At 38.8% G+C, this 11,408-nt stretch overlaps 1 protein-coding gene across 1 annotated transcript in view; it reads right to left on the reverse strand.

The window, feature by feature from the left end:
* TM9SF2 (transmembrane 9 superfamily member 2) overlaps positions 1-11,408 on the reverse strand; it is a 37,693-nt gene that overhangs the window by 17,892 nt on the left and 8,393 nt on the right. Inside the window, exons 4-7 of the mRNA XM_009288491.1 lie at positions 7,455-7,522; positions 6,231-6,324; positions 5,377-5,504; positions 838-967 (exon numbers count right to left, since the gene is read on the reverse strand). Of these exons, the coding sequence (XP_009286766.1) occupies positions 838-967; positions 5,377-5,504; positions 6,231-6,324; positions 7,455-7,522 (420 nt within the window). The remainder of the gene's footprint in view (positions 1-837; positions 968-5,376; positions 5,505-6,230; positions 6,325-7,454; positions 7,523-11,408) is intronic.

Raw genomic sequence — 11,408 nt, forward strand, 5'->3', positions numbered from 1 at the left:
ACATGATTAAAAGAATATTGCCAGATTACATATTTGATCATAAATGCGTTTCCAGCATCGATTCATATGGAGCCTCTGAAACCAATTCATTATGGAGAAAAGGAAACAAAATTAGAAACTGCAGAAACCGTCGTCTTTGGTAAGATCCATTAAGTAAAACCAACCATTCTGGTAAAACCAAAAACCTATTCCAGGTTCTCAGTGACCTCTCCGTGGAAGAGGTCTGTGGTAATCTAAAGACATCCTGGATTTTCTATTGCGTTATCATCTCCGTAACACGTACAGTGCATTTATCTGGACCCCCAGCAGTTAATCCAATAGACCTGTCTCACCGGAGAAGCTCTGTTCACTCAGAAATCTTATATTCTGCCTTCTTCCATCAGCCCACACAGTTTTAGGGAAAGCAGTCCTTCAAGAAATATTAATTTCCATGCAGAGGTACAAACATGTCTATGCAAACCTGCTTCCATGAAAACACTTCTATCCCACAAAAATGTAAAGTCCAAGCCTTCGAATGTTTAGGCTTCTTAGGCAATGAAGGATGACATGGTTTTTTTCTCCTTCACCCTTTACAGGTACTAAATGCTATGCATGTTCATCTCTTCCCTCTATCTTTTAGAGCCCTTCTGTATCATGCAACAGAAGAGACAAAGTTCTTAGGCTTAGATGAGGCTTTCAAATTGTGGTACTTGCAGAGATATCAAAACATTTACCTAGTTTTAGGCAACAAGGGTTCTTAAGGTAGTGAGGACTCACCACAGAAACAGGACATAGGAGAAATGCCAGCCTTTAAATTAGTAAAAAGGGAATATTAAAAAAAAAATTGCATAAACATACATTAATAACACAGGCATCTTTTGGACGGCCATCTTCTGTAATATAACAGCCAATAGGAAAACCAGGATTGCAGAACCTCAGGCCATCTTCAACATCGTAACACCAGGTCACAGGCATGTTGTCCACAATCCTGTAAATGGCACAGTGACGTTTCACAATCTTTCAAAATACACAGTGTAATGGAAGCAAAACCAGATTAGTATTAATCTAACTTTGCTACATTCATTATTGGAAGATTAACTACAAGAATAATACTTCTTTCAGATCTTAACCATGATTGCCAATCCAATTTCCAAATGAGATATAAGCATCTAGCTCTTCAACTGAAACTTTATCTTTTTTAGAAAAAAAAAAATTTAAAAAAAATCAGTCTATTTCTTCAGAAGGTGGCTTGGAAATAGGAGGCTTAGTCTGTGACCACCAAAACATTCTATTCACTGGACTGGTTTCTGAAGTCCCCTCCTGAAGCCTGATACATAAAACTCTCCCACTCCAAAGTCATAACAATTCAACATTTCCTTATTTTGCCTTTAAAAATGGCCAAAATAATCCACTAAATCAGCTAAAATGAACTTGGTAATTTCAAGTTTCTTTAAGACAAAACACAAAATAAAAGTTTTTGCCTACACACACACATTATTAATTCTCCAGCTTCCTCATTGCTCTTCCATTGCAAAATACATTTTTCATGGTGCTCTCTAAACTTTTATTTTGCATTAAAGCTAAGTACAAGTTTGTTGGGTGGGGTTTTTTTTACTATTTAAGTGAATTCCTGACCATCGACCTCAGTTGCAGTTCCCTGAGAGTATGGAATATTTTAACTAGATGATTTACACGAGCAAAAAATTGTAAGCCACATTGGGCAAAGTAATCACTTTCAAACCTCCCTCCATTCGCTTTCAAACCTCCCTCCACTGTTTACCTGCTGCCTTTACATTATTGCCTCACAAGATTTATATTCATATTATCTAAAAGTCCTGAGCCCAGTAGGTTTATAGTTCAATTTCAATGAAAAATTTGTAAAGGAATCCCACACTCCCATGAGGAGTTGCAGAAAATTATAAGACAATAAGATACAAACAGTATCCAACACGTTACAAACAGTACAAATGTCAAAACCAAAAATATAGTTTTAAACATAGAGAAAGATACCAAACATGATCACCTGTCCCTTTGTAAAAGGAACTACTAAAAACCCACAAACCTATTTCTTTATGTTATGAAGTGTTTTAACTAGCTGAAAGATAAACCCCAAAAGAAAGTAATTCAAAGACGACTTAAAATTCAGTAGCTGCCCTTAGGGCAACATTAATTGCTCCAAGGTATGTTTTTAAAGGTCTGTTAATAAACTTCACACATGAAGAGATGAGACAACTGCCACTTTTTGTGCATCACTAGACCAAAAAAAGGATATCCCACTGAAACTTAACACACATTTTTGTAAAACTTTTCAAGCTACTGAATATCCTTTACAAAGAAATGTCTCATCATTACAACCACTAGGCTATTAACGTTAACAAATACCTCATACCTGATAATACCTCATCAGGTACTTTTTAATACCTAGTAAAACACAGGAATTATGACTTCAGACAACAACAAAGCATTATTTAGTTTGTTGTGTATTGTAGCAGTCTCCAAAGTAGCACTATTTTTTAAAGCACATCAATATACGGGGGTAAAAACAGCGGTACGTGGTGCCTTTGTTCACAAAACAAAACCTGCGTCATCCCTACCACTAGCTCCCAGACAGAAGTAAGGAGCAATTTTCATGTCTCATACTGACACGGTGGAAGAGGTGAAGACAGGCCCTCCAAAAACACAGTGTCCAGGTTCTTGGGAGATTCCAAAGACTATCACAAGAGTTGCAAACAGCAGCAGCACCAACCAAATCCTACTCGTTTCACCATGCTACTACGGGGCACAGTTAAGTTGCTGATTAGGAGCTATTCCAGATGCAGATTCATTACGCTTGGACCATATTTGGAATTTTACCTCCATAATATATGCTAGAGATAGCTCTTGCTTTTGTTAGCATTTTCATTTCATAATCAAACCCAGGTAAAGCACTAAACTACTGCTAAAGAGTTTGGTTGGGATAAAGGCTTTCCTTTGCATCTTCTACAGCAAAGACATACTGAGCTGCCTTCAAGCAGCAATGCTGGAACAAATTGATAGTTTAAGCAGCAAATCATTTTTGCACAGTTAATCTTCAAATTTAAAATGACTTGAAGAGATTATACACGTGGGGCAAATATGCTATACAACAGTATTCTCGTATGTCTCTCAAGAACATCTGGTGATGAACATTGTCAGCCAAGATATCAGTATAGCTGTTGAGTCCAATTCACTATGTCAATTCCTAATCTTATTAAGTGGCTTTTAAAACCTTAAAAGTACTTTGCACCATCTGTGTTCCCCAGGAATTTATGATAAATTGAAGGTGGATAATAAACCTCTTAAATCCTCACTTATGCTACCTTGCTGATCCCTGTACAACATACCCCTGGACCAGGCATCATTCATCACAAAACCCAGCCACTTCCACTTTGTGAAGCTGTGGCTGAGGGGGACTATCGTTACCATAACAGACATAAACAGGGATTCTTCATGCTACTGGTTCTAAAGTCTTAGGGCAGTGGGCCTAGCAAAAAAACAAACAGTAGAAGTGCTATTAAAAGAACTAAGAATATAAGAATATGTATGGAGTGCCCTAAATTTAAAGGGAAGTTTTCACACTGAAAAAAAGAACTACATCTTACTAAAATCTGAACAGTCCTATCAAGTTAGCTGTACAGGCTAAAAAGAATACTTAAATACACTAAGTATATTTGTAAAACAATTTAATCTAAGGGGAAAAAAAACAGTCTAAAGTACTTTTCTGTGTGATTAGTTTTACACAGTTCTGTTTCTGTATCAATAGCCAGCTTAAGTTTCGGGCTTTCCTAAAAAAGCTGAATCTCTTTCAAAGAGTGACAGGGTCATAGCCTTGGGAAACTGTTTTTCATTTATACACCAAAACATATACAAACTTTTAAAGCTGAAGCTTTATGCCACGCCAACATGCATCAGTGAAATTCAAAGTGGTATAAATATTGTAAATATATGCAGCATTTAATAGGAATATAATCAAATCCAGCATGTTTGAAGATCTATTTATTTCAGCATTAGGCATATACACACCGAATCCCTACAAAAGTAGCTGTGCCTTTCAGGGTTTCTTTATTACTTCCGGGTTCACTTCCATAAATATATGGCTATTGCCTATGAACCCTTCTGACCTAATCTATCAACTTTCAACAACACTAATTTTCAAGAGGTTCCCAGAAAGATTTACATCGGCAAGCCATAGTTTAGCCCTAAAAGGGATATCCCATATTGGTTCCCAAGAACAGTAGAAAAAGCACTCACTGCCTTTCCAGCACGGGTGGCTGTTTCAAAACTGAAGAAACAGAATGTGACATTACAGAAAAACGTTTAATGACAATGGCAACATTCAACATTTCACCTGCGTTTTTAGTAATGTACCCAGGAAGTTTTCATCTAATTAGATGAAGACCGAAAACTTTGTTTCTGTGAAGCAGGGAGCACATATTTGGAATCATATGGGCAACATTGGAAAATCACGCTCATGTATTACTTGCCAAGACATGCCGCAGGAACTCTGACGACTTCACGCCAAAGTTTTTCCTTCTGCCCTCGCACCCAAAGGCTACTGTTAGCACAGCACACCAATATACAAAGCACCATACAAACACAGATAGTGTGGCTGGGTATTTCCAATATCAAGACGGAACCTGCTGATAAGTATTTCCCAGCTCTTGGATGTGGGTGCAAAGCATGGCTACATCCTAACTGAAAATCAGCATGACGTTCAGCATACACATTCAGCCTTGCCCCACCCTTAATGCCCATCGGAAAAGGACCTCAATGTTCAAGCAGAAACAGAGCCCCAGCATGCTCCAAGATGACTCAGATGGTTACAGAGGGGCTCAGAGAATAGGAAAGGACCAAGTGTTTATGCGTTCCTCAAAATTATTTCATTCATTAATTTTCATTGGCCACCTTTCACTTGCATATCCTATAAGAGAAACAAACCTTGCATAACGCTCTCTCAGAACCATTGATCCTATCTCCCGGACACAACATCTGAAGGGGAACGCAAAGGCTCTCAAGGAAAACAAAGACAACACAGCAATGGAATGAAGGTCCCTTAAGACTTTTCTCAAGCTAGGGCAGATTAACTTCTACATTTACTGGTACAAAGAAATAGCAGTATTTTACAGTAAGCACAGAGGCAGCACAAAAACTACACAGGCTCGTTTCCATTATATCTGGTGCTTACCCTTCAAGCGAAGGAAATTTTCTATGAAGATGACAAACAATGTAACATCTTTTGCAAGAACAGAAGGGCAATAGATTCAGTGCAAATACCTAGTGTTCAATCTGTATTAACTTGTAAATACAAAATGATAAACTAAATTAAATTATCACCAACATACTAGACTAACCAATCCATGAATTTTGATATCAACTTACCAGTGATGTTGGTAATTCAGTAGCATACTTTTTTTCAAAAAGTCTAATTTCTGTTTATCTTCTGGCTTTGTGGTATCATATGTTTTTGTACAAACAGATTTACACGTCTCCTTGTTGTTGAATGTGAACTAAGAAAAATGAAAGACATGAGCAAAAGGGCTGTAACAAACTTTGTGTCATTTCAGTATTTAACAAGTTTCCCCTATGCATTTATAATTGCCTATACCATTATAATAAAAACACCTAACAAATTACCAAGACTATGTATATTAACCCTCCAGAGGAGGTTTTTATATTGGTGTGTGTGCTATGAAACCCTCCTGTGCTCACTGTGTAGTGCCCTACACTAAGAGCTCCTTGTTATTAATTAAAACCTGTTTTCTGACCAGACAAGTCATTTGACCTCACAGCAGCAATGCTGTCCCAGGCAGATTCAGTTGATAACTTTCCTACTACATGTAGGAGAGAAGGTGAGAGCTTCAGTCACCAGAAAAGACAACCCAGCTAGCACCATTTCTAACTCTTCCATTTTACAGCTTCGGTATTTTCAGATCTGGTTCCAAGAAATAAGAGTACTCAATTTCCTCTAACAAGAGAACAGCTGAGGAGCAAGAATCAGGTTTTGGCAGGTTGCAAAGAGAGAAGACAACCTCCACAGCATTTCAGGCTACAGTTTCATGACGCAAAGTGCATAGTTACAATTAGGTTAAATTGACAGATTTCTGTTATGTGGAATTTCAGATTTTGAAGCTCTTTGAGATAAAGTCTTTGTGAAGAGGATCTTCAAGACTCTGATCTCCTTTGGTTACATTTGAACATACATATTACTGAACACCCCTTGTCAGAGAACAAACCCTGTAAGGAGACGGTTCTATCCTCTCTCCAAACAATACTTGGCCAAGGTTTTCAGAGGGACGCTTCTTTCCTTCCGCTTGACAAAAATCAAACCTGAATTAGAGAAAAGACACAGAAGTTAATAAAATATTCTCAGCTGCAAATATTAGACCTCAAACAGTGCTCCCAAATCAACACCTTCATCACAAGTAAAGGAACTATACAGCTTTCCCTCTAGACAATAGTTTCTTCCTTGAACCTGTAAAACAAAGTGTGAAAATCACAGTCCCATTTTGAAAAAAACAAAATAAGACCAACAATCAAATCTCTTCATCACCTATTTCAGAACCCAGTTTACATTAAGAATGGTAGCATAAAAGTTTCCTTGAGTAATTAGAAGTTTCCTATTTGAATAGGGATTTTAGCCAGGAATTAAACCTTCACATAGAGTTTCATGGCAGCTCTGAGAGAAAAGCATGCAGGCCAGATTCTTGGGCGGGAGGGGGAATAATAAAAGAAAAAAAACCCAAAACATACACATACAGACAGCTCCTTTACAACAAGCACTATTAAATAAACAGGTTATTGCAGTTCTATTCACCAACACATTTAATAGCACATCCTCCAAGTTTTTCCAGCCTAATTTCAAGTATATCACATTTGTGTTCATTAAAGTGTAGACATAACTAGTGCTTAACCTCTTCAATATTAACAGTCAAAATATTCTTTGAAGCAACAACTTTACATAGTTGTACCAGGCACTGATACATTTTGTGCACTCCTATGATGTGTACCAAGAAAACACTTAACACCTCATTAAGATAATTGATGGGAAGTTCACACCTCATTACCGCTTTAACTCATCTGGCTATAGGCTACTAAAGACAGCAGTAATACTTTGATCTCTAAAATGACAACTAATGCAGAGTAAATGTTATATATAGACACACACACATTTTAACCTTAAGTTACTCTAAAGAGGTGATTCGACCTACATGAGGGCCTATGAATCCATGCACTACTTCTAAAGTATGAGCAAAGGCAACTGAGAAGAAGGAAGCAATGTATGCATCCATCTGCTCCTTGGAAATTCTGTATTTGTAAACTTACGTCAGCAAAATAAACAGACATTCCTCACTGGCAAACTGCGGCAGCAAGATGTAGATAATACTTTAAGATAAATTAAATTCATCTTTTTGGAAGAACTGACAACTAAAATGACATAAACAGCATAATATACTTACGCAGTATATTCGTAGGGAAGGACAGACTCTACAGAGTCAAGCCTGTTCACGAACAGCTCGATTCCAGACTGAAAGAGTGGAGATAATCAGCAGTTATATTAAAGCACTTCTTCAATTCTGACAGATATATATGTAAATAGATTTGCGTGAATAAGGTAAAGGAAAGCTGAAAATGTAAGATTTGTGTAATTATACATCTTGAAATGTAGAATCTTGTGTAAGGAACTGTACCTGCTGACAGCGTAAGTAAACACTATCTAACCATCACAAAAACAGTGACCACATGACAAACGACTTTAAGGCTAACATAACCATTCAAACTACAAGGTAGCAAGAAATCATGCACAAGAATAATACAATTACCACAGTTGCTAGTGTTTTAGTTTCACGTACCAAGTTAGAGCCATATTAGCCATCACCACAACTTTTATGTAATAAAAGTCTTAAAAGAACATGAATAAAAGTACAGATGAGATCAGTACTTCTCCCTATAATTAAGCTGCTCCACAATTTTATCTATGTAGCAACTGAAACCTGAACTATGAGGATTTAAACAATGTATTCAGACTGATACACTATTTTAACTTTGAACAGAAGCTCTTTCCAAAGAGAAGGCAAGGATATCCACATTTACCATCTTATAAAAGTTTATCAATAACTCTAGCAACTCTTGAGTAAGAACCTGCTATGGTTTCAGACTAGTTTGGCCTATACACATTAATTACAGATGGGGTAGCCTGCTGCTACGGAAAGGGAGAGGGAGAGGTCTCTCACTCTTCCCTCTTACTCTCAAAATCCCTTCCCTTATTCTAGTCCCGTGGTCCCAATACATTTCAACTGTTTACCTTACACTGTTTTTGGCAGTTATCTGCTTGCACAGTAAACCAATTCAACTGGCTAAAACAGCAAAAGACTTACCCAAAAAAATGTTTAAAGAGCAGTTTTTAGCAGCATAGCAAGTTGAACTGTCTTACTGTGCAATCAGACAAGAGCTAGGGACAGCAAAAGGAAGGTGAGTGCTTTCAGGAACAAGACCTCCCCCTTTCAACAGCAAGCCATGTATTTTCTCACCATGAATCAACAGGACAGCTTTTCCTCCTTACAAAAATTCACTCAAGTTTAGCCAAACCAAGAAATTGGGGGGGGGGGGGGGGGGGGATTTTTTCAAAGTTTTCTGAGGCTAGGATATTCGGGGGGGGGGGGGGGAGATGGAATTGTTCACATGTATCTGTAGCTCAGATACTTCAGTCAGATACTGTGTTTTACTGATATACTGTAGTTGTCCATGTGCAAGTCAGGATGCAGTTCCACAAGAGGTAGGGAGCTGTTAGATTGACTCACTAAGTGAAGACACACCTTACCGCTCCTCTTTCCTCTGCCCTAAGCCATGCAGACCTGCTGCTTACATCTGGGTAGCGCACACTTGTCATAATTCTATAAGCCACTTCAACTCACTAACACAGCAAAAAACTAGTCTGGCAAAAAGTTGGATAGCTTCCTGCCATGCTAATAAGCTCAAAAAAGGATTTAACAAGTGACACAGCCGGGGCAATGCAGAGGACAGGAACACATTGCCCAGAGGAAGACAGGAATGAAATCTCTCACTTCCAGCAGCAAAGAATTAGATTGCCTCAGCTGGTCACAGAACCATGGCCTTAGATTAGCTATTTTTCATTGGAGGAGGAGATTTACCTGAATGGTCTGGTTTTCCGTAAGAAGTACATGCATTACTGCAGATCAGCACCTTTGATAAACAATTTCCCATACAACAGCAAGTCCCCTTTGGAGCCATCAGTATTTTTTTTTTTTTTTAAACTGAGTAAGGATTCATAATGTTCAGGCAAGAGTTACTATTTAAGTCTGCACAGATGACATTCCATTTCTGATGATATTCCAACCAGAAATAGGAAAAGTAGCCAAACTGAGTTTGCCCAAGCAGATTAGCAGACAGCTTGCAGGAAGGGGGAAAGTCAGGAGTCTCATCATTCTTGTGCTGCTAGCTACGTGCCCCACTAACAACATCCCACCTGATCTCATCGATAGAGGACAGGAGATCCACAGAGATTATAACAGACAAATAGTACCATTTAGAGATCTGGTCTGTGGATCTAAGTCCTCAAGGCAGAGGCGAATTCCGTATTATTACTGACATCATAATCAACAGTGACAATTGTAAGAACTCATTGAGAACATGTTAAAAAATTAAGGTTGTCCAGGGAAGCTTAGTTTTACCCACTTACGTAAATATTATAGCAATTATCTGATCACATATTGTTTCTCCTCACCAGGGACCAGACTACATTCAGCTGCAGACTACATGGAGAGAATAGATGTGAAGAGTGATTTAGACTTCTCCATGTGCCTGTGTCTCACTTAGTATGTAAATTGGCTGGCACGAGGTAGAGGAATATAAGAGGTGGCTAATTTCAGAAAGAGATTTTTGCAATAATACACCTGTTGAAGTTATCCTATAAGGTTCAGCTAGCCACTGGTGGTAGACTCACATTACCTAGGCACCTCACTTCACATTTACAAAATGATAAATTCTCAGGATAAGGAGACAAACATTTTGTACACGTTATATGAGGAAAAAAAATACAGGGACATCTGAGAAAGATCACCCCATAAGTGTCTCAGGTTGGTTACAAAAGACAGTAGGCAACCTGGTTTACTTGACCTAAAAAAAAAAAAAAAAAAAAATTTGCCACAATCCTAGCTTAAAACAGGAATAATTCAAACATAGCAATGTTTTTCAGGGATGTTGTGAAAAACTACAAACCGCAGCTTGAAAGTCTTGGCCTGTATTTGAAGAAAAAAAAAAATTCCTTAAGAGAGTAGTGCAGCACTGTAACAGGTCACCCAGGGAGGTGATGGGTGCTCCATGCTTGGATGTTTTCAGGGCTTGCTCAAACAAAGGTAGAGCTGAGCTGATCTAGTGTTGGCAAGTCGTGCTTCAAGCATGAGGCTGGACTACGTGACCTCCTGAGGTCAGTTCCAAACTCCATTTCTATGATCCTATAACAGAATGTCCACAGAATGTTTTACTGCAACAGAAGCTGCACGGAAACAAGAGTGAAAAAATCCACAGCTATGTGTTAGGTGCAAGATTTGGCTGGTCTGAATGGAACAATACACTTAAATGAAGGGAAAAGTCATTTATAGCAACTACGTCTTCATTACACATTTGGCTTACTACCTGCTCGACTGATTCATGACAGCAAATGGATATAGTCAGTGCAAGGTATTTACCAAAAGCATGCAGTTTAAATAGCCTCTTATTCTGAAGAATCACGGACCAGTGCTTCATGTAATACAGAAGCAGAGAGATCAGAAAGTGTGAGACAGCCACTTTCAACAGCAGTAAGACAACGGATCATAAAAGCGATTGGTCTTTAACTTTCTCATTCAAGTCTTAAAGCACGGTCTGGTGCAATTTCCACCACAGCAGCAGCAAACAACTTCTAAAGCTCGCCCAAAGGAGCAAGGATTATTTTAAGTACAGACTCCCTTACCAGCCAACATCCTTACAAATACGTAATTTGGTTATGTGAACTCTGCTTGTCACTTATGTAGGCATGAAAATAAGTTTAAGCTTCACTTGAGACTCTGGGGCCTCGAAGCCCCTACACTTCAGATTCTTGCAGCCAGGAAGACACAGCAAGGAAAGTGTCACCGCATGCTTGCCTTGATTTTATATCTGCTTGCGGCCATCGGCTGCTCTCTCCTGCCAAGAACCACACGCTCCCCCCGGCACGACCTGTCACTGCGATTCTTACTTTCTGCAGCTTTCCAACAAGTATTTAAAAGGGCCCGAGAGATACGTGGCCGGGCTTCCTATTTCCGCAACGTGACCATAACCCACGAGATGAACCCATAGCCCTTTCCTTCCCTGCCAGGGACCGCGGACGCTTCACCATTAGCGATTACAGCGGGAACCGAAGCACGCTCCAAGTC

The sequence above is a fragment of the Aptenodytes forsteri genome, unplaced genomic scaffold (genome assembly GCF_000699145.1).
Source record: "Aptenodytes forsteri isolate BGI_AS27 unplaced genomic scaffold, ASM69914v1 Scaffold123, whole genome shotgun sequence".
In the NCBI taxonomy this organism is placed as follows: domain Eukaryota; kingdom Metazoa; phylum Chordata; class Aves; order Sphenisciformes; family Spheniscidae; genus Aptenodytes; species Aptenodytes forsteri.